At 40.6% G+C, this 21,528-nt stretch overlaps 4 protein-coding genes across 7 annotated transcripts; 3 read left to right on the plus strand and 1 right to left on the minus strand.

The window, feature by feature from the left end:
- Nucleotides 1–86: 86 nt before the first annotated feature.
- Nucleotides 87–3,136, plus strand: emp3a (epithelial membrane protein 3a (MAM blood group)). Its single transcript, XM_031851252.1, has 5 exons — nt 87–189; nt 1,677–1,787; nt 1,931–2,033; nt 2,148–2,288; nt 2,540–3,136. Exons 2-5 carry the CDS (start codon nt 1,710–1,712, stop codon nt 2,713–2,715), a joined length of 498 nt encoding a protein of 165 aa, XP_031707112.1. The 5' UTR covers nt 87–189; nt 1,677–1,709; the 3' UTR covers nt 2,716–3,136.
- Nucleotides 3,137–3,223: 87 nt separating this feature from the next.
- Nucleotides 3,224–9,710, plus strand: fam83e (family with sequence similarity 83 member E). The gene is made up of 10 exons (XM_031851117.1): nt 3,224–3,889; nt 3,987–4,741; nt 5,314–5,460; nt 6,801–6,925; nt 7,016–7,450; nt 7,740–7,799; nt 7,882–7,965; nt 8,052–8,274; nt 8,361–8,567; nt 8,734–9,710. The coding sequence occupies exons 2-10, from the start codon at nt 4,274–4,276 to the stop codon at nt 8,908–8,910; spliced, it is 1,926 nt and encodes a 641-aa protein (XP_031706977.1). The 5' UTR covers nt 3,224–3,889; nt 3,987–4,273; the 3' UTR covers nt 8,911–9,710.
- A 410-nt stretch (nt 9,711–10,120) lies between these two features.
- Nucleotides 10,121–15,716, plus strand: utp3 (UTP3 small subunit processome component). 3 transcript variants are annotated; one of them, XM_031854935.1, is made up of 16 exons: nt 10,121–10,307; nt 10,589–10,676; nt 12,072–12,128; nt 12,223–12,279; nt 12,365–12,488; nt 12,569–12,637; nt 12,747–12,868; nt 13,199–13,354; nt 13,470–13,541; nt 13,844–13,884; nt 13,965–14,061; nt 14,232–14,369; nt 14,459–14,589; nt 14,669–14,750; nt 15,225–15,332; nt 15,435–15,716. In XM_031854935.1, exons 1-16 carry the CDS (start codon nt 10,291–10,293, stop codon nt 15,522–15,524), a joined length of 1,449 nt encoding a protein of 482 aa, XP_031710795.1. In that variant the 5' UTR covers nt 10,121–10,290; the 3' UTR covers nt 15,525–15,716. The 3 variants fall into 3 exon arrangements, with proteins under 3 accessions (XP_031710795.1, XP_031710785.1, XP_031710802.1); XM_031854925.1 differs by having other exon boundaries at nt 15,225–15,716; XM_031854942.1 differs by lacking the exon at nt 10,121–10,307 and having other exon boundaries at nt 10,627–10,676; nt 10,710–12,128; nt 15,225–15,716.
- Nucleotides 15,035–18,304, minus strand: ppcs (phosphopantothenoylcysteine synthetase). 2 transcript variants are annotated; one of them, XM_031854956.1, is made up of 4 exons: nt 18,228–18,304; nt 16,616–17,159; nt 16,440–16,543; nt 15,035–16,271 (listed from the first exon to the last, which is right to left on the minus strand). In XM_031854956.1, the coding sequence occupies exons 2-4, from the start codon at nt 17,154–17,156 to the stop codon at nt 15,954–15,956; spliced, it is 963 nt and encodes a 320-aa protein (XP_031710816.1). In that variant the 5' UTR covers nt 17,157–17,159; nt 18,228–18,304; the 3' UTR covers nt 15,035–15,953. The 2 variants fall into 2 exon arrangements, with proteins under 2 accessions (XP_031710816.1, XP_031710825.1); XM_031854965.1 differs by lacking the exon at nt 18,228–18,304 and adding an exon at nt 18,122–18,212.
- Nucleotides 18,305–21,528: the final 3,224 nt, after the last annotated feature.

Genomic DNA, 21,528 nt, shown 5'->3' on the forward strand with positions numbered 1-21,528 from the left:
CAGGGAAACTTTAGAGGAAATGGGTGTTGAGAACTCCTCCTAAATCTGACTCAACATTCCTCTTCTGTACACTTCTCTCAAACGCTGTGAGGACAGAAAGAGCACAGAGGGATGATAGCAACAACTGGGAAAAGGAAACTCAAAGACGATCACTGAAGGGCATAGACAGAAAGGCACTGAAGCTCAAGGGTGAGAACTTCATCTTGGTTATGTTAAACAGACACAATATTCCTGGATTTTCACATACAGCTTAGTATAGCTATTGCCTAATGAGATGCAGGCCACACCCAAATATGATCAGATGCTAACAAGAAGATTCCTTAATGATATTGTTTGAACATTAATGATAATAATGCCTTTCTGTTCTTCCACAGCGAATGCAATTTCTGTGTCCATTACTTCCGTTCTGTCTGTGCCAGTTGCCTCAAACTGTTACATAAACCAGATGTAGAATGTAATCAAACACACGCCTCTCTGAAATGTCCACAATCTAATGGCAACAGAGGTTTCCCTCTATGGACAGAGCTGGGTTTGGAAAGGCAAACATGTGCAAGGCAAAGAATACCCACTCCTATAAGTGTACCGCATAGCGGAGGGAAGGTACTTTAGGAAAAGGAAAAGTCTATATTTTGGCACATGTATTTGAAAGAAAATGCAATGATTTGTCAAACGTGCGCGCTCTCTCTCTCTCTCTCTCTCTCGCTCTCGCTCTCGCTCTCGCTCTCGCTCTCTCTCTCGCTCTCTCTCTCTCTCTCGCTCTCGCTCTCGCTCTCGCTCTCTTTCTGGCCACAGAAGCAAATGTATGAAACCCACAGGTTTTGTATTTTAGACTCAAATTTTGATTGGAAAAATTTTTTTTTGTTTGTTCATTATGCCCTTTCTACTTAAGCCACATATAATGTGATAGAAACACCAAATTCATGTTTTCGGATAATATTTAGATTGTACTCTATGTACGTAGGGCACAATACAGATTCTGTTTTTATATATTATATTTTTGAAGTGTATTTATAATATCTAGGGGAACTGAAACAAAAACGGAAGAAGTCTTTCCTAATAATGTGACTTCCCCTTCTTGTGTCCTCAAAAATCATAGAAAAAAGTGAATCAAATGAATGAGTCACTCATCCCTCTTATTCAGCCTTGTGACGTAAATGGCTTTTCTCAATAGCTTTCATTGGTGTGGATCGTTGGGGAATGTGTTTGAAAATATTAATAAAAGGAAATAAGTTTGTAGGCTTTTCATATTGAACCTGAAGTGTAATGACAGTCATAGGATAGTCATCCTTTAGGTACAACATTTGTAATCATGGCGATTCATAAAAAGTACACAGCGATATGTCAGCCCGTTTGTAGAAAGGGCTTCAGACTGCATGCTTGGTCACAAGGAGCTGATGTCCTGATGTATTGCTCAGAGACTGGACTGAGAGAACCCCCCACCTCTCTCTCTCTGTCTGGCATGCTTGTGAGAGATTGTCAGTGCAGATGTCGAGATGCTTGATGAAAGTGCTCAGAGTTTCCGTGAGGGGCAGACAGACAGAGAGAGTCCACTGTTTGCCTTCAGAAGTCTGCAGGCCATGTTTAAACAACACAGACATGATAGTGTTTCTTTGACTGCAGAGCTATTTTGGTTCTATGTGGAACCACCAATATTAACACAAATGAATTGTATGCAGGAACCCAGATTGTTTCCTCATCTCCAAGCAGCCATGGTCTTCCTGCTCATATCCCTAACCATGATGCATTTGGTCACCTTGGTCATGCTCCTCATCGCCACCCTGGAGAAGGTGAGAGACATGTAAACTTTGGGCTTAGCTCGTGTTTTCTCTCTTTGTACAGTAGATGTCACTGTTAACACTTGTATGATGCTAATACATCCAGTAGCATATTGTCTGATGTTTTTGTGCTCTGTGTCATTTCTTTTCTGCAGTCCTGGTGGATATGGGATGATTTAGAAATCACAGACCTCTGGTATAACTGTTTCCATGATAATGCCACAAACACCTGGTTGTGTGCGGCTACCAATGAAAGTGGTAAATTTGAGAAATATTGGTCTGTGTGTATTTCTGCATGAATGCATATAGCGTTGCTTGTGGTTTTGCTTGTGAGTCAGTGTCCAACACTCATTCTCTGACCTACTCTCTCAGACTGGCTGCAGTCTGTCCAGGCCCTCATGGTCCTCTCTGTGGTCTTCTCCTCCATCTCCTTCCTGGTTTTCCTCGGTCAGCTGTTCACCATGTCCAAAGGAGCTCTCTTCTACTTCACAGGCCTCTGTCAGGCTTTTGCAGGTGTGTGAAGTCTTATTCGTTAAACCACATAAAATGTTGTCAATGAAAATAAAAAACAACAGCACTGAATGTTTTCACTCTTTAAGGGACATTTAAATCTGTTCATTTTGTGACAGTGACAATGTAATTGCACTTAGATTTTTATTTCATATTTATGTAGGCATCCTCAATAATATATTTACATATCATGAAAATGTATGACTGTGTGATGAGATAAGAGAATTTTAACCAAAACTTTTTTACTCTTGCAGGTTTCACAACATTTTCTGCTTGCCTCATCTTCACCTTCCACAGAAAGGAGATTCTAAGTGAATCCAGAGATCTGAGCCAAGGACGCTTTGGTTATTGTTTCATCCTGGCGTGGCTGTGTGTGCCGCTCCTTCTGGTCAGTGGACTCCTTTACGTCCACCTGCGCAAGAAGCAGTGAGCTAAAACCATAAAGGATGGAAAACCTCTCAACAAGAGTGTGATGCTCTTCACTCACTTTCCAGTTATAGAAACTGCACCTGAGCAAATGAGATGAGTGAGAAGGAAATACTTCTTTAAATGCTAAAATTCTCTATTCTTTTTGACTTAATATCCACTCTACCGTGCTGCATGGTTTGTGGGAAATTATGTCATCATCATCTATGTCTGAGAGACATAGTTGTCACTCAAGATCAAGAAAACTAAAACTCAGTCATGCTGTAAGATCCAAAGATCATATTAATGTTACATGAAGGATTTTGATAGAAATTAAAATAATGAATGCACATCTTGTGCTTCATGTATGATTGTGAGTTTTTGCTGTTGTATTTTGTACCTGTATATATCTGTTTACTTACAATAATAAAAAACAATACACTGATTGTTGACGTAAAGTTTACTAAAGAGCACTCCTGTTTCAAAAGGTACTAAATCTGTGAAAGACCTGTTTTGTTTCGTAGCAAGTGCTTCCTGTGTAACACAGTGCAAGTGCAATCCTCTGATACTACATCATGGTTGCAAAATGGGTGTGCCCTCTTTGTCATTTGATCACTCGTCGTGTTGCGGCACTGATTGTGTACTTTATTAAAGTATGCTTGCACCGGTTTCTACAGAATAGAGAGCAATGAGCTGATAACGAACTGGCTGGTCGGTACTTCTGGGCGTTTTCTTTTTTCACAAAGGTATTTCCAAAGGAAAAAAAGAAAGAAACTACTGTGATTGCACCTCACAGTCAGATAATCTACCACGGGTTACTCAACAAACCTGTCAGGCTGGACGAGTCCAAAAGGGAAACTGTCAGGTAAATAGCAGCTATTTAGATATAGCAATTTATTCGCTAAAGACCTTTAGGAAGTGTATGACCTGGAATATCAAGTATGATTTATTTGAAATACTGCAGCTGTGAAGATCAGAGAGAGGCACGGTAGGATCGTACGTTTGTGTCAGAAGCAGCTAACTGATCTGTCAGCTGCAAAGAATTTCTGTAAGCTGAGAACAATGTCGCCAAGAAGGAGTGGAAGGTAATTGAGATAGTGAGATGACATGCAGGGGAGGGAACAAATGAAGACCTACAGCTCCTGAGAGCTTTTGAGAAGCCTCATACTTGAGCCTGAGAGATGAGACATGCTGCTCCGGTGAGTTTTTCGTTAAGTTGCTTTTTGTGTGTTGAAACAGATTTTTGTTTCGATCAAATCTATTTAACTATTTTTTTTCTTCTTATGTCAACATGAGGTGGGAGACCTGGGCATAAAATGTGCTCAGGACTGAACTTGTGAACCCTGAACAGACTTTTTCGCCGAAACAATTGTCTGCAACATCAACAGCAGGATATCATATGTGTTCTGGGCAGCTCTTGGACATATTGTGACTTTTTACCAGAGGGATGAATGAAATCACTTAAACCAGAAACAAGGGTGATATGAGCCGGCCTGTGTTAGTCTTGTCGTCAGACAACAGGAGTCAGTAGTGGGAACTTTGACAGGTATCACTTATTCCCAGAGACACACCAGGCTGCGGTCATGTCGAACTCCCAAGAGCAGAGCCTTGATGAGAATGCAATGTTCCTGCCGGTGAACGAGTCCTCCCCGGAGTTCATCCACTGTGAGAAGCAGCGTCAAGCAGTGGAGAGACTCCTAAATGCAGGACCAGAGGCCTTCTACAGCTCCATCGGCACAGAGTGCTCCAACTGCTTCTTGTCTTCTGAGGAGGTCAGCCAGATAACCAGCTGGGCTCAGGACTACCGCTTTAACCCGCCACAGGTGCAAAGTCAGGAGAATGGAGAGGAAGGCGGCTCAGAGATGGAGGACGTCTGTTCTACCTACTTCCCTTCCCACTCAGACACACCAGCCCCGGCCCTGGACCTGGGCTGGCCTGAAAAAGGCCCCTGGGTGCCAAAGGGAAGCGTTACAGTCCACACCAGCCCCCCTGCTGACGGAGGACTTCCAGTCAGACAGATCATCAGATGGCACTTGCAAAAGGCTCGCCAAGTATGCAAATATTATTGTTATGGATGAACACAACACATTTCTTCATAAGGGTGGAGGTGAAGCACATCAGTACTAACCAGAGGAACTGGTCATTTACTTATCAAAGTTTTTTGACACTTAATATTTTCACACCACCACATTTCAGAGAGAAATGTTGTAGTTTTTTGCTCCACTATTTATTTGGAGAGTTTAAGATTTTACTTGAAAATCATAAATAAACTAAAAAATATAAAGCACTGCTTCAGTTTAAACTCTCAATAGTATATTGAGTATTCAGACATGAAGCAATCTGCACCAGCTACAAAATAAAAATTCTGCTTAATGGTTATTACATCGATAAAAGATAACCACCTGACATAATCTGTTTTTACTTAACTCCATTTTTGCTGGTAATAGTCTACCTGCTCAGTTTTACTTCTGTAAAAACCTCATCACTTCTTCCATTGCTACACCAAGGTAAATACACGACTATTTTCCTCAGAGAAAAACAAGAAGATTTCGTCTTTGTGTAAGCCACGTTCTGAATAATCCTGCCAACTACATGGCTAAGTGATATTTTCTGTACTACACAGGTTATCGCCATAGTGACAGACAGATTGACAGATGGGGCAATAATTGACGATTTACACGATGCTGCTTCACGGAGTGTCGCTGTCTACATTATCCTGAACCAAAGGTCCATTCAAGAGAACTTCACGCTCAACAGGCTCAGGCATCCGGTGAGTCACCTCCTACCAATCAACACACACCTATATAGCAACCGTCTGCTGTGTTCGTTTGACATGGCAATGAATAAACCACAGACTTTGTTTAGCCAAAACCAAATACCACCAATTTAGAAGAACAACACATGATGTTGTGGGATTCTTTCTAACAAGATTACATCTCGATATAGGCGTCAGAGTTATTAAAAACTTTATACACTGCACATGTTGTACTCTTGAGCAGTATCTCAAAGGTGTCCTTTACTTTGGTATGCTTATCTTAGGAATGTAACATGTGCTTTTAACACCTTCTAGTTAAACAGGTTGCACAGCATTCATTGATGCTTGTGTTTCTTTCCAGTGATGAAATGTTGTACCTGATGTTGTGATGAGCGACTGACCGACGACTGAACAGAAATTAAAACGCTCCGTCTATATAGTATATACAGTATATTGCTGCAGGGATGACGTATTTTTGTAGGCCAACCGCGGAATTAGCATCGCACTGGTTACCTCGACAAAATACCAATCTGATTTTTCCATTTGATTTTGTATTATTGCAGAAAATAAAAATAAAATGAATTCAGTAGAAAACACGTTCATGATACTTTATCTTCAGAAATGAACAATTTTAGGATTTTCTAAGCGTGAACGCAGTCATCACCAGAAGTAAAAACAGCTGTAAACAAACTACACCAGGGTATCTACTGACATATTTTATATCGTAGAAACCCCTTAATTGCAATATCTCAACATCTACAAGATGAATTGGTACAGAATTTGGTCCAGACATTCATAATTCCTCCACGATGTCTGCTACGTTTTCCTCTAGCACCACCATGAAGTTGACATTTGTGTTTTTTAGTGAAATGTTTCAACCATTATTGAATTGATTGCCAGTCAATTTTGTGCACACATTCATGCCGCCCTCAGGATGAATAGGATCAACTTGTAACATTTCATCTTGCACCATCATCAGGTCAAATACTTTGGTTTATGACTAAATACCTGCAAAACTAATGGCATTCCCATCAGCCACATCTGTACTACAACCGTTAAGTCCTAATTACCAAATGTTAGCATGCTAACATGCTAAAATAAGATGGTGAACATGGTCAAATGTATACCTTCAAACACAAAATGATATCAGCATGTTTGCACTGTCACTGTAAGCATGTTAGCATGCTGATGTTAGCATTTAGCTTAAAGCTCCTATGGCTGCAGACTCCTGTATAAATACAAACCTTGTGTATGACACAGGACATTACATGCCGGTTCATCACATTCCGTCATGGATAAACACCCAGTTTCAGTGTTTCAGTCTCGAGTTTCGACCTAAGTTTGTGATTTTGCAGAACATGCGGGTCCGTGTTCTTGGAGGGAAAACCTTCTGTTCAAGGACGGGAAGAACGGTGGTCGGGGAAATGAAAGAAAAGTACCTTCTGGTGGATTTAGAGACAGTTATTCATGGCAGCTACAGGTGAACAGTCTTTTATGTTACCTCATTTCTCTTATATGTATCACACACACACTTGAGAGTGTTGTAACACGCTGTCTTTGCACTCTCCAGCCTCACATGGACAGACGCCCACCTGCACCGGCAGCTGGTCACTGTTCTAAGCGGCCCAGCTGTTGAATCCTTCGATAGGGAGTTCAGGGTCCTTTTTGCGGCTTCACTTCCCGTCCCAGACACATGGAGGGTTGCAGGTACTCGGGTAGATGTGTCTCATCAGCTAAAAGACAGCTCAGATCTTGGGTTTAAAAGACTTCACCATTTGGAGCCTGAGATTACCAACCCTCCATCCCCACCTGCCGATTACCCCCTGGACTGGGAAGCCATGGGGGTTATCCAGAGAAACCGCTGCTTCCCAGACAGTCCTCTTGATCAGCATGAGGAAATCATGGCCAAGGAAATACCACTGCAGAGCAAAATGCTGTTCATGAAAAACACACCCATTGTGGAGGGTTTCACTAACAATAGAAACCAGTATGTTGAGAAGAAAAGGTACTTGGATTTTGCAACTTCAACCAATCTATGTTGTCTTTTTACCAATCATACAGTATACATATGTAAAACTTACTTTGACATTTACACAAATACATCTTTGCTGTATGCAATGCAGGATGTTTTTGTTGTATTTCTACTATAATTTACCTTTTACTGAAACTTGCACCAACATATTGAAACATGTTTACTGTTTGTTATCATTCTTTGAGTAATTTCCCCCACGTATCACAGCATAGTTGTGATATTTTGTGCTACATGTTTATTTATCTCTTTTTGTGTGTTACAGGGTATATGAAAACACCTCTCCAGTGACAAACAATGTGCCAGATAGATCAACAACTCTCAAGTAAGTCTTGTTACAGCCAATTCTGTCATTATACTGATTAAGAGTATTGGCTCATGTCTTTTTCTCCTAACTTTAAACGCAGATATTTTCCCAGGGATCTTGATCATTTTCATAGCAACATGCAGCCTTGGCCAACAGACACGACAACTCAAGAAAGAATGAAAAGGTAACACCCAAAACATAAAGGAAACACACTGAATAAATGATTATTGATATATCATATCTAAAGGAAAACATTTTTTTCTCCTGCAGGGTGGAACATGTAAAAAATGAAGCCATTTCCAGGCAACTCTCCATTGAGAAGAGCACCAATGTAGATGACCAAAAAACAACAAGACTTGATGATGATAGACTTCATAGAGCTACAGAACCAACACACAAAATATTCACACGGTCAAGGACGGAGGCCGTTTTGGAAGGCGAGAGCAGCGTAAAAGAAATTAGCTCCGAAGTGGAGAACACACCATCTTCTAGAGTAAGAAACTCCCTTTTCTGTCAAAACACTTTCGTTAAACTTGTGAAAAAAAATGGAGAAACTGAAATGCATTTCTCTCCTCACAGAAGCCTATACTCCTGAGGATGCCGCAGGCTGAGAGCTTCAGCTCTCTGAGTGACCTCATGAAGAAGATTCCGTCTCGGCAGAGCACTTCAGGACTGCTCGGGAAAGGATCAAAGGCCGCTGTATCAGAACTGAGACAGTCCATGGTGGAGCTGAGCATACACAACCCAGATGATGCCAGAGTTCCGGTGCCAAGGTTTAAGGCCAGTGTAAGTTTGTGGATACGTTGTGTTCTTCTGTCATTGTTTTTGACATTAATATCTCACAGAGATGTTTCTCTTTCAGTCACTGAGAATAAATCTCATCCTTTACTCAATTTATTGAACTTCTAATTCTAATGTTTTTGTTGCCATCAATCTCCTGTTTCCCTGGCAGTGCTTTGACCCGGATTATATGACACCAGCTCTTGCCCTGATGAAGAAGAGGAACGATGACTTGAAACCTTCATTGTACAGAACTCCAAAAAACGTTCTGCCCAGAGAGAGGCTTCGCAGCTCCAGTTATGGACTCTGGAGGAGGTCACTGGCAGAGACGGAGGGAGAGCAGGAGTGAGGAGCGAGGAAATAAACACATGAGCAATATGTTCTGTGGTAACATCTTATGTCACCGAGGAAAGGCAGCTGCCATTAGCTGATAATTACAACTTCTGCAGTGTTAATTACTCAAACTATGCCCCAAAACAGGCTGTGACTTTGAGAATAAAAATCATTGTTACATATGCAGGAGTTACCAGTTCTATCTGTTGATTTACTGAATTTGATGGTTTTATTTTTTACTATACACAGTGTGTTTGATGCAAGGTTTACTTTTGAATATGTTTAAATAAATATAATTGTTCTGTTATTGCTGCTCACCATGAATAGTATAAACTGTTTAACCACTGGATGGCTGTCACAGAAAAACAAACATTATACAGTATATCATGATAAAGAAGGTATGAGATCAATGTAACAAATGGTTTTAAAGGAAGATGCTGAGCATGCTGATATGGTAACAAAGTAAAAAACAGGTACCAATACACAGCCTTTAAAGTTATACTTTATAAGCCAAAATATATACATCTAAATGATTCATTACAGCTATTTCCCAGCAGTAAGCTAAGTTGTGGCACAGTGGAGAAAACTCTTTTAAATCACAATGTAGAGAAATTCTGGGACAGACAACTATTAACAAATTAACAAAGAGACACAATATATAATGCAGCAACTAAATAAGTGAAATTGTGTATAAAAAAAAAAGAAAGAATAGATCTTTAAACTGAGTTTTCAATTTCTTTTTAAAGTTATGAGCAGGGTTTGAATGGCCACTAAAAAAATGAGAAGGTACCAGAGTACTAAAGGTTTGCTGGAGATAGGGAACAATCAATGGGAGTAAAGTAGGATAATATAATAGTTTAGAATATGCAAAATAATAGGAACAGTCTTAATATTTCCAAACATCTCACAAGCAATGGTACATTTTCAATCAGATAAATCAGGGTTCCTAATTTATGAAACCCTTTAACCATTACGGTTCTTTATTAAATAGTCTTGTCATATTATTTAATAACAAATTTGTGTGGGATAGTTTCCTCTGTCTGTGTAATACTTTTCATTGTTATTTGGTTGACATTTGTTTGATTTTTAGCAAAGTAAATCACTACAAATAATCAATGCAATGCTCCAGTACAGTAGGGGGCGGTATGCATCTTTCACATCGCTGTGTAGACCACTATTTAAAGTACAGAAGAAGAAGAAATCACGGAAGCACATGGTAACCAAAAGCAAAGCGGAGATGTGAAGATCCAGCTCTACTCGACTGGATATTTACAGTTTTCATTTGCCTTTGTCTCCAGATATCAGCACGGACGTTGAACCGTGTAGTTCGGTAATCGTTGCTACGTCCTGTTTTGTTCGTAAACGTGAAAACAAACACGTTTAATTCATTGCCATCATGGTTCGAACAAAAAGGTGAGTTTGGCTAAAGTTAGCCCAAATCGGAGTTGTTTGTATGTTTAAAGTAATGGTTATGCTAAGGTTAAACTTAGTCTCTTTACACTGTTTAATCCGATTTCATGTGGTGTTACGGTACCTTTTAGTTAACGGTTGTTGAAGTCTGATAGGTCTTTAGCCCTCACATTCCACATCAGGTCCTACAGGAACTTCACAGATATTCTAGTAATGTAAACATCATTTGAATGTTGCAGAGCTGAGATTAAGTAGACTTCTTTCTCTTTGATTTTATTGCTCAGGACTATAAAGATACCAAGGCCAAAAAAGACCGAGCGGTATGATGAAGATGACCCTGAAGCCTACAAGAGCATGCCTGTCCCTGATAAGGTAAGAGGAGTTAAAAGATCTGTCCCCGATGAGGTAAGAGGAGTTAAAAGATCTGTCCCCGATGAGGTAAGAGGAGTTAAAAGATCTGTCCCTGATGAGGTAAGAGGAGCCACCAGAACATCTGTCCCTCCTGAAGCTTATAACGCTGATAGAAAGGTCCATCACAGCATGTTGTATGTCTGTTGTATGTACAATATGATTCCAGTTAGACAGAGTTGCATGACATAAACGTGTTCCACAAGAGGAAGGTTCACGGAAAAAACATTCAATACAGTTCAGCACACTCAGAGCAGAATAAATATGTTTGTATTATACTGTATATTAATTTATACCTAAGGAGAACGTTACAATATGCTTCGTAATAATATATCAAAAGATCGTATTTTGGGTTTCTACCAGAACATCTTTACATGCTTAAAGTAAAAAAAGATAAATAAATATTGCTAACATTGTCTATCTGAAGAAAAAAAACAGTATTCACAAATGCTCCGTTTTAGTGCCCGTCTCTTGAAGCCCCATATCTGAAAATGCCCAGTCGGCTGTAATTGGCTTGTGGCACAAATATGGTGCACCTTTTGCAAATGTAGTTCTCAAGCCCAGCTGCACAATACTCAGTTGGAGGGCATTATATTCTAGTGAGATGCATGTGACTTAGGAAGCAGAGACTTATCTGAGTGGCTTGCTGAATAACGATCTCTGCAGCCCACAAGAACTGACCGGGTTGTGTTATTTCACAGTTTGTGGGTTGGTAGGCACTCCAGACACCCAAATGTATGTGCACAAGCACTGAAAAAGTGATTTATTTTTTAATGATGTGTCCCCTTTCATATCGGTGGATACAGTGCAGACAAATGTAACTCAATCTAGAGCTGAGCAATATTGCTATATGTTTTTATAAGTAAGGGAGGTGATTTCCCCAAAGTCAGAGCCCACTGCAGTGTAAACGATGAAAAGTTATAAATGTTTTATTATCGTGGCGGCCTGATCTAAAAAGCTAGAGTGATGTGTATTGACTACACACTTACCTTTTGGGGAGATTTGTTTCCTCACCTGACGACAGTATCATCCCACCTGTACCTCAGGGCCACCACTTTGTTTTTCATAACCGTCGGTGATGTGCTGCTTCTTTTACACACTGATTTTCTTTCATCGATACTTTAATATCAATAATATCTTGACTGTTGTATGTCTCAGTAGTAATGTGGAAACGAAGGCCAAACAGTTCAAACTGGGGAATAATAATACTCTCATTTTATAACCTTTCTTTCATACTCTTACGTTCTTATAGTGACCACAATCTGCCTACTACATCAAACAAGCCCATGTGAACTCTGCTTTGGCGTTGTCGTTACTTTCAACAGTCGGATATGAACACGTCTCCTCTCTTCCTTTCAGAACTCCTCCCTGTACACAAAGGACAAAATTGATGAGTTTCACGATGAGAAGATTGCAGTAAGTTTACCTCAAAAGTAGATCTGTGGGACGTTCATGGTGCTGCTGTTTTTATCCTTTAACTGTTTTTGCTGCTGCGCTCTCTTTGCCACAGAAACTTCTCGCCAGCGGGGTTCAAATGGAGAGCGACCCGGAGGAACTGGATGATGAGGTGATAACTTGTGTGTTCATTTTGGATTTACCTTTAGAAAATGTATGTAGTTCAAGAAAAACTCAAGCTCAGCTGAATTTTACAGGAGGAGGTGATGGCCCTGGATGATTCAGAGGATGACGAAGACGAGGAGGAGGAGGAGGAGGAGGAAGAAGAAGAGGATGAGGGGACAGACATGGAGAGTGATCTAGAGGCCAAAAAAGAAGACGGTATACATAAAAACATCCGTTTACGCCCAGGACTTGTTTTAATGTCATTCTATCTTATCTAACTTTGTCGTCTTCCTCAGATCTTCCTAATGAAATGGCATGGGGCAACAGGAAGAAGATGTTCTACGACGCTGACTTTGTCACCACCAGTAAGCATCTGTTATCTTCAGCCATATTATCATTGGAGCCATTCATGATCATGTTGTTGTCTGTGTGGCTAACTTTCGCTAATGCTAAATGTAAATTGTGTCATCACAGAGGGGAGATCTCAAGACGAGTTGGAGGCCGAGGAGCAAGAGGAAGAAGAAGAGGCTAAAAATGTCCAGAAACGTTTAGCTGCAAATCTGAGCGAGGAGGATTATGATTTAAACTTGTTTCAGGTATTTTGTCTTTGTTGATCTCTCCTGTACACCTGCAGTTTCAACATGTGATGATAGAATGTGTTTCTGTCATCACGTCTGGTCGATTCTCAGGAACGCCTTGAGCGAATTTCTTCAAATTTGAAGGATGAACTGTGACCTCACAAAACACATTTTGGGCCATAACTCGAGAATTTATATGCTAACTATGACAATTTCACATAGATGTCTAATAGGATAAGATGATGACATTTTGGACTGACATGGGCGTAAACTGCAACATGAGGCGTACAACCGAGAGGCCGTGGTTCTAATTTGTTTACTGCGGTTGTTTTATGTGTCTAAATTAAGGAATTTGCCGTGGAGGAGAAGGATGAAAACAAGACTGTGGAAAAAGAAGCGAGGATTGTGAAAGATCTGAAGCAGATGTCCCAGAAGGAAAAAATGAAACTTTTAAAAAAGGAGTCACCAGAGCTGCTTGAACTTATTCAGGACTTCAAGGCAAAGGTAAAACACAAGCATGTGACCAAAACACATCCGCAAAAACAAGCTCCGACTTAATTTGCCACAGACCAACGTGTAATTGATGCCACTTGTTTTTGGGTGTACTTGATGTTCGCAGCTCAATGAACTAAAGGATGAGCTGCAGCCTCTCATGCAGATGGTCAAGGAGGGAAAGATCCCACCAGGAAAGGTGAGCGCATGGAGTTACTTTTCCAGCTGTGAATTTGTCCCCAGACTGAATTCTGAAGGCTATGCTCGTCATCTTTGTAATAACAAAGTATCAGATTACAATGTGAACAAAGTCGTGATGAACCCACAGTCTTGGAGCTTCAGCTATGACACACCATCTATAGCCTGTTTATGATAAAATGATTGTTTCCATAACGTGCTTAACCCGGGGCTGTATGAGTATTCGCATTGAAATCTACCACGGCCGTGATTAGGTTCTTGAGATGGCTGTAATCTGAATCATTGTCGTCCTGTTTTCCAAAGGGTGCCGACTACCTCAAGACAAAACAGCAACTGTATCTGAAGTAAGTTGTAATCGTATAACATGTTGCAGAATCACATCGTCGTCCTTCGTTGCGCGGCTAATGATTGTTTCCTACCGTAGTTACTGCACGAACATCAGTTTCTACTTAGTGCTGAAGGCAAAACGGATCTCCGCTCACAACCATCCAGTGATTGAAAGACTGCTGACCTACAGAAATGTAAGCCAACACAACTTTAAATATTTACATTTTGGACAGCATCCTTTGGTGTGTCACTGTTTGAGATCACACTGCCGGTGTCATGGGATTCCATGAATATGTCCTCTACGTACACAACCACATTAGGCTGCAGCCCTCTGTCTCACGGACTCTTCTATTCCTGTCTGCAGCTCATCAATGAGCTCGGCTCAGTAGACGCTCGGCTTGCACCTCAGTTTCACAGGCTGCTAGCTGGTGAGGACAAAGACAAGACCACCAGCAGACCAGCAGGGGAAAAGAAGACCAGAGTCGCCAGCAAGAAGGAAACGGTGAGATTTGTCTTTTTATTCTCTCTTTGAATCGGTTGCTGGTGTTTTAATACTGAGTTTAAATGGTAACGCGTGCACGTCGTTGGCAGGATTCTGGAGAAACTAATCCTGAGGTTGAGGAGGACTCCGACCTGGACGAGGAAGCCGCTCTGCGTTTCTACAGAGAAATTGAGCAGCGGTCGAAATTGAAGAGAAAGGGCAAAGACCCAGAAGCTGAAGTGTAAGGCTGATTTGAGTCTTCAAAATAGCAGTTGGGACAAAGTCAACTGGGGATCTGATGAATGTTCAATGTGTTGCAGGATGGAGGAGAAAGAAGACGAGCAGCAGCAGCAGCAGCAGCAGCAGGAGGATCCAGATGCTAAGAGAGGAATCACTTACCAGGTACAGAGTTACAACCACCTACACAATGATAGATTAGTATTTACAGTCAGATGCTCTCAGCTAGATTAACACAACAGCATCAGGTCAGGTGATTGATAACAATTAGCCAACAACTGAATATATCATCCCAGTGATTATTCGTACAAAGATTTACTTTTATGCTAGACTAACAAACCTGAATTTATTATCTAATACAGGTTTTTATATATGAACAGGATTTGATTTAGAATTTAGTTTTACGGCAGCTCAGGTCTTTTCTGTATGTGGATAAATCTGAAAGAGGGTAAAATGTATATTTCTTTATTTTTTTGGGGTCATGAGTGCACCTCCTGAGAAGCTACAAGTACATCAGAGCAAGCTTACACATGATTTTTTTTTCTCAATATAATTACACGGTGCTCCTCACTGCATTTACATGTTTAACTGTCATTTCTGAACAGTTTTTCTAATAACATGCCTCTACCTATTCCACAGATGGCTAAGAACAAGGGGCTCACACCCAAGAGGAAGAAGATTGATCGTAATCCCAGAGTCAAGCACAGAGAGAAGTTCAGACGAGCCAAAATCCGCAGAAAGGGCCAGGTTTGTTTTCCTCTAAAGCTTCTGGGAACTGTCTCTCGGCTCCTCGGTTTGAATCAAGAGTACATGTGGCCGTGTCAAACACGTTGCGTTCTTATTCACCAGGTGCGAGATGTTCGTCGGGAGGAGACGAGATACAGCGGAGAGCTGTCTGGTATCCGTGCTGGTGTCAAGAAGAGCGTCAAATTTAAGTAACCGTGCCAGAATCTACACTTTGCTGCCCAGTAGAGTCACAGGATTGGATTATTACCAATGGACTGTACTTGTAATCTTTCTTATAGGTGTGTAGCAAAGCATGTCACTCAATTATTCAGCTGTCAATAATTGTTGTTGAAAAATCTGTTCTAGATCATTGCATCATATGAATAAACATTTAATACTTTCAAACTTGTATGTTGTACCTGTTCAGAGACACCATCATAACCACGGTCTGTTTTTAGAGCACATTAAAAGGACACGGGAAACCGTCATCTGTTAATAGTTATAATTATTACTTAAGTTATGGAACCTTACAGCAGAACAGGCAATCAAAGCCAAACTCGGGATCTGGTAAGAGCACCAACAACAACGTAGAGCTGCGTCATCGACTCAAACATGCAGTGTTGATGCCTTCTGTCAACCTCCTTATTGAGTTATGAACTTGTTGTGCGCCGATGTCAGGTTGCTCACTATCCTCTCCTCTATCTCCACGTCGTTCTTCACATCCTCCTCTGTGATGATCAGCTCAGCCTGAGTTTCGGGGGTCACCACCACCACATAACCCCGTCTGGAGTCCAGCACGTTGGCCACTACCGCCTGGTGCCTGTAGGTGTCCAGAGCCCGCCGGGCCTTGTCCAGCAGGATGGCCGCGTCCGTCTCCAGCTTAAAGGATATGACAAAAGCTTGAGGTGCCCAGTCCTTCACCAGCGGAGACAGTATCTTAGGGACCATGTTCAGGCTGAGCTGAAGGGGAGAAGAGAAAAAAAAGTTTATTTTCATTAATTACAAGGTTAAGAAGTCTACAGCTAAAGGCTGTACTACAGCTAAACGCAGTGACCGATTTTGAGCCCTGCTGCTTGCGAGGCTAAAAAAACGATTTACATTTGCTCGAACTTTTATTTTCTCACTCACTTGAAGTGGTCCATTGGAAGACTGGATTTTGTGTTCAGGCATCTCTGATGCTGGGATATAGAAATCAGACACAGCTGCAGCCAAGTAAAACATGGCCTCGGATCCTGAGTGCAGAATACGGAGTTATAAACAATATGCAGGATGAGAGCCACAACCTGGAAGTTGTTATTCTGTACCTATTGTGCCGAGTGCCTGTGCTGCTGCTTTGAGCAGATGCAGATACTCGGACAGAGTGCTGAACTCTATGGGCAGAAGGAGTTCGCCTTCTGTCACTTCCTGGTATCGCTTCAGCGCTTTGGCAATGTTGGGAAGCACCTGCTGGTTGACCACCACTTCACCAGAGTTACTGGATGATGCTCCTCCTCCTCCTCCACTGAACTTCAGGGCATCCAGCATGTTTATGGTTGAGAACATCCGCGCGTAGGGGTAAAGGGAGCGATGCCTGTGTAGGAAGATGACGGCGTAGCCGGAGTCCATGAAATACTCTGCCGAGGAGGCTCCTCGTCTGCCGCTGCTGAAGTTATCGAGGAAACGAACAGTGCGGGACTCGAGGGGAACTTTGGTGCCCCCTGATGTGATGAGGACCACCCTGCGACCTGCTGCCACATGATGCCTGGCGAAAGCAGCCATCTTCTCTTTGACCTCCTCGACGTGGGAGGGAACGGCAAATTCTTCAGCTAGCTTTCCGTCAATGGAAGATATTCTGGGTTTAGCCATCACCTAATGAGAGCGAGAGAGAGACAGAGAGAGAACATCAGGAGGAAATAACTTTATCTTTTTACTTTTAGCACATACTGCTGCCACCCAGTCAAAGTAAGTACTATTGGGACGTACTACTTTGTCATAATTGCACCTTGACACTCTTGCTCACATGTCTGCTTCGCAGAGGATTGTCGGTCAGAATAGCCAGAAAAGCATGCTGGCTTGATTACTGTGAGAATCAAAGTGATGCAGGACATCCTGGTATTTAGTACATACTGCATTTGATATACTATGTATTGTGGCATACTAAACAGTATGTTAGTATGAGTATTGGAACACAGTCAGTGTAGCAGAGTAGTGATGGGATTTAAAATGCCGTTAGAGGAGTCGCATACATCTCCAGGGAGTAGCGTACATCTGCATGGATGGTATCGGTTGCATACCATCAGCCACTTTGCGACCTCTGCGTCACCAGCCTGTTGTATACCGTCTTTAGTGGGTCTGAAATGGGCTGGGTTTTTTTTTCCGAGAAATTCAATCGCAGATATCCAGAATGTTTACACTAGATTTAAAAAAAAATGCATTTGTGGCTTTCTGCACAATCAATTCAATCGAAAGCCCAATACACATGTATGGTAAACGTGACGTGGATAATGACTGTGGATATCTGAAATGTTCTTCTTGATTAGAAGAATTCAATTCCAAATATTTGCAATATATATCCAGTCCAGCTATTCAATATTTAAACGACCACCTATACTTCTAAAGGATTTAAAGATACGTTTAGTTGAACTAGTCCAATCAAAGTTACACAGATCTGTAAAAAACACTATTTCTTCTCGTAATTGTGGATATCTTTATTTACCATTCTGACTAGTGACAATAGAATTTCGACAAAGTGAAACGCTGTTATGAACAGCTAAAATGTAACTCTTGGTAATTACAGGTACGAGTGTAAATAGATTTAACGTTAACGTTACCTGCTATTAGACGATCATTAACCACCGTGACAACACCCTGAATACAGTAAAACAACAACGCTTGTTTCAACACAACAGTTAAAGATATCACTGTGAAATGTCCTACTTTGTATTCTGAGGTTGTTTCTCAGTCTGCTTCTTCACAACAACTTCTGCACTTCCTGAAACCGCCGAGCAGAATTCTTCGGGCTTTATAAATACAGAAGAAACTCGTCAGCGCCCCCGGTGGCCACAGGCGGTACTACCGCTACCGCCATCACTGGTATTTATGAGTCAAGTCAAATAATGTCGTGCGTCAATTATTGTTTTTCACTTTCATATAATGTGTCATTAGCATCACCAGTGGCGCACACAGACACCCAGAGGGCCGAGGGGAAGTTCCTCTGAAAGGGGATCTTTTGAACTGGACTGTCCCCACTGACACATTGAAGTGTTTGACGTTGATCTGGAGTATTAGGTGCTCATCTTCTCTTTAGTCTCCTTTTTGTGAATAGTCTTAAAAGTTCTCACTTCCTCAAAAATGCTGGTTGGATCCAGAGGTACGATGGATAATTGATTATTGTAGGCTACATTCTTTTGCAATCATAAAATCTAAATCATCAACAATTCTAGCCTATCCATTTGAATCTCCCCGAGATTTGTATGTGAAATTGCAGGTACAAGAATTACTTTGAAATACCAAGTAGGACGTGCTGTAGTTTATTCCTGTAGTTTATTCTTTATTCTTGTTGTACAACCTTTTGATATACATAAAGGCCAGACGAGCTTGTTATTCGTCACAGTTACATATTTACTACACATTTTACATCTTGCTCTTGACCTTTTTGTTATGTTTTAATTTATCATATATTTTTAGTTTGGATATGACTCGATAACGTGATGTCTCCCTGCAGAGACCGCCATGATGGACTACATGTTCCCAGGAAAAATGTTGCTTTGCTAAATGGGGAATTAAAGACTGGTGTGAAAACATCTGCACAGAGGTTTATTGCAAACCTTTCCGACTGAATGTACGGTTTTACCTGTAGTGTCAGATAAGCAGCGTTATGAAAAGGTGTTGTGTCCAAAAACTCTAATTATGTGTTTCAATCTAAAGCCGCACTTTGAACAGAAAGGCAGAGAAACGTTTTGTTTTAAAATGATTAATCATTTACTGGGCAGATTATGTATTAACAGCAGTGCCACTGACCGACCCACAGGAGGCGCTGTTGCCCCGCTGAACAGACGTCCACAACATTTCACCATGGCTGCATGTCCTTGATGCACGTTTGATTGTGTTGATTAAGCTAATCGGTTTCCGCACATTTCGTGTTTATGTTTGTTCACGCTTATAAAAACGAAATGGTCATTTTACTGAGACACCACCAGTTAAATAGAAAATGTAAGCGTTGGTTCAGGTGTTTTAAAAACCCATACCTGGAGTGCTGTGTCTCAGTTCAAGAGACACTCAGTCAGGATATATGAAATTGGAAAAGTCCAAAGTCAATACAATATAAAATAGCAACTATCACATAAGATGAACAATTTAAATCAAATAGCCCAAGAGCAAAATATATAGATACAATATTTAGTTTATAATCAACTTGTAAAAAGACAAACACACAACAAAGATCTGTGTAGGTCTCATATGGGACTTTTTTCAGACCGATTGTTTTCCACTGATGACATTTGTCTGATGCCTTCAGCTGGAGAACTGTGAGACTGAAAGGACCTATTTAGTGAAACCATAAAGTAATATTTTAAGGCCTCAAAAGTAACATGTTTCAACACTTTGTCATAACAATACATACAACAAATAGTATCTATAAAACATGATGCAATAACTCAAATCTACCACATACAAACGTTTAGCTCTGAAGTACGGAGAGTAATTTGAGACGAGGTCAGTGTGAGCTCACAGGGCTGCTGAGGACCAGGGCTGCAGTTCCCATTGAGGACATTCAGGTCATGTCCTTGTTTTGTTTTTTCCTGGAAATTTAACTTCAAGTGCAGTTTACACTGTACAATGGAGAGTGAGACATGCTGGGATTTTTAAAGTTATTTTAAACTCATTTTCTTTTAAAAGATTTTTGGGCCAAGAAAAAAGAATGAATGAATGAATTTAGTATTTCACCAGTAGAATATGAAACAGCATTTAGCCTAGTATGGAACTCGAGGACATACTGAAATTGAAACAATAAATGATTATGTTTAGAGAAAGACTGGTATTTATTTTTTCAGCAGTAGTCGTCAAATGAATGGTGCAATAATCTTGTTTGTAGTATATTCTGTTAGTGGAATCAAAAACAGTAAAATTAGAGTTCGAGGCTTATAAGGAATTAAATAGGGGGCAGATATTATTAGATATTGCCCTGTAGGGCTATCAAGGCCTATGTTGTCCATGTCCAAGTTTTATTACCAATCATTTTATTTCATCATATGCAACTCCTACAATATGTATATTTTAATCTTGTATTGAATCTTTGATATGTTTTTATCAGCTTCCATGTATTAGCACTACTTTAAGATTAATCTTTATAAAAATGTTTATAAGTTATAACTTAAGGCATTACTGATTAATAACTTAAATTATTATAATGCTAGATCAGTTATCATCCATTTATAATAACAACAACTTTCAGGTTGCCATCTTGTTAAATATTCTGCTGTAGGTGTTTATCCTCCAGCAAATCATGTAGTGACCCATAATGGAGGACTTCCACTTCTGGAAAAACCGGCAGCAAATCTGGACCCAAATCAATTTATTAACAAACTATTAACATGCATAACTGCAGACTTAAATTAGGCTTATTAAAGCCTAATTCTATGTATTAATAGATTACCATCATGTAATATGATTAGGCATATTGTGCAATATTACCAAATAAAAAGGATAAAGAGATATTTTTCACAACCCAGCAACCCAAACGTTTTTCCAATTATCGACTTCTAACTGAAACATGTAAATTGATTACCCTGTAATGAAGCCATAAATTACAACTTTTTTTTATAAAAGGCGACTATATGGACTCATGTGTCTGGAAATAAAGTTGAATTATCAGACAGTGGTGCCCACGTGGACTATCTTCTACTTTTTCTGCTTTCATTCTGCGATCCTGTCTCATTACTTGTGTGTTTTCACTTCTTCATTTAATAGGCAATAATCTAACGCCATGAGGCACTTTGGGTTGTATTCACCGGCAATGCGCCGCAAATAAAGCTGATTTGTTGATCAACTGATTGATAGATAGACAAGCTCGTGTGTGGGCTCACCCGCTGCTGTTGTGCGTTTGACCGCGCGCTAGTTTCTGTGGCGGCAGGGTGGTGAGAGAGAAAAAGAGAAAGAGAGAGAGAGAGAGAGAGAGACAGAGACAGAAACCTTCATGTGCGTCGTCGTATGTGAAAGTAGTTCCGGGCACCTAACCCAA

Source organism: Anarrhichthys ocellatus, unplaced genomic scaffold (genome assembly GCF_004355925.1).
Source record: "Anarrhichthys ocellatus isolate YVR2014 unplaced genomic scaffold, GSC_Weel_1.0 scaffold1, whole genome shotgun sequence".
NCBI lineage: Eukaryota > Metazoa > Chordata > Actinopteri > Perciformes > Anarhichadidae > Anarrhichthys > Anarrhichthys ocellatus.